At 70.2% G+C, this 456-nt stretch overlaps 1 protein-coding gene across 1 annotated transcript in view; it reads left to right on the top strand.

Annotated features, from left to right (window-relative positions):
• Positions 1 to 5: 5 nt before the first annotated feature.
• The window catches only part of YARS2 (tyrosyl-tRNA synthetase 2, mitochondrial), a gene marked incomplete at its 5' end in the record, with an annotated part of 10,450 nt that continues 9,999 nt past the window's right edge, over positions 6 to 456 (top strand). The window contains one exon of the mRNA XM_008937602.1: positions 6 to 148. Coding sequence (XP_008935850.1) covers positions 6 to 148 — 143 coding nt within the window. The remainder of the gene's footprint in view (positions 149 to 456) is intronic.

Here is a 456-nt window from a genome sequence, read left to right on the forward strand (position 1 = left end):
CCGAGGGCATGAGCCTGGCCGAGTTCCTCTACCCGGCGCTGCAGGCCTACGACTTCCTGCACCTGCACCGCCGCCACGGCTGCCGCGTCCAGCTCGGGGGCGCCGACCAGATGGGCAACATCATGTCCGGCTACGAGCTCGTCACCAGGTAGGCGCGCCGGGCCGGGCGCCTCGTGTCTGCCCCTGAGCCGGGGCGTCACGCCGCGGTTTTCCTGGCTCTGCCCCTCCGGAGGCTCCGCTCCGGTGACGCCTCATCTGGAGGGAGCACTGCGCCCAGCTCTGGAGCCCTCCGCACAGGAGGGACGTGGAGCTGTTGGAGCGGGCCCAGAGGAGGGACGCAAAGATGATCGGTGGGCTGGAGCACCTCTGCTGTAAGGACAGGCTGAGGGAGTTGGGGTTGCTCAGCCCGGAGAAGAGGAGCCTCCGCAGGGGACCTTACGGCGGGCCCGCCGCAAC

Source organism: Merops nubicus, unplaced genomic scaffold (assembly GCF_000691845.1).
Source record: "Merops nubicus isolate BGI_N331 unplaced genomic scaffold, ASM69184v1 scaffold19440, whole genome shotgun sequence".
Classification (NCBI taxonomy): domain Eukaryota; kingdom Metazoa; phylum Chordata; class Aves; order Coraciiformes; family Meropidae; genus Merops; species Merops nubicus.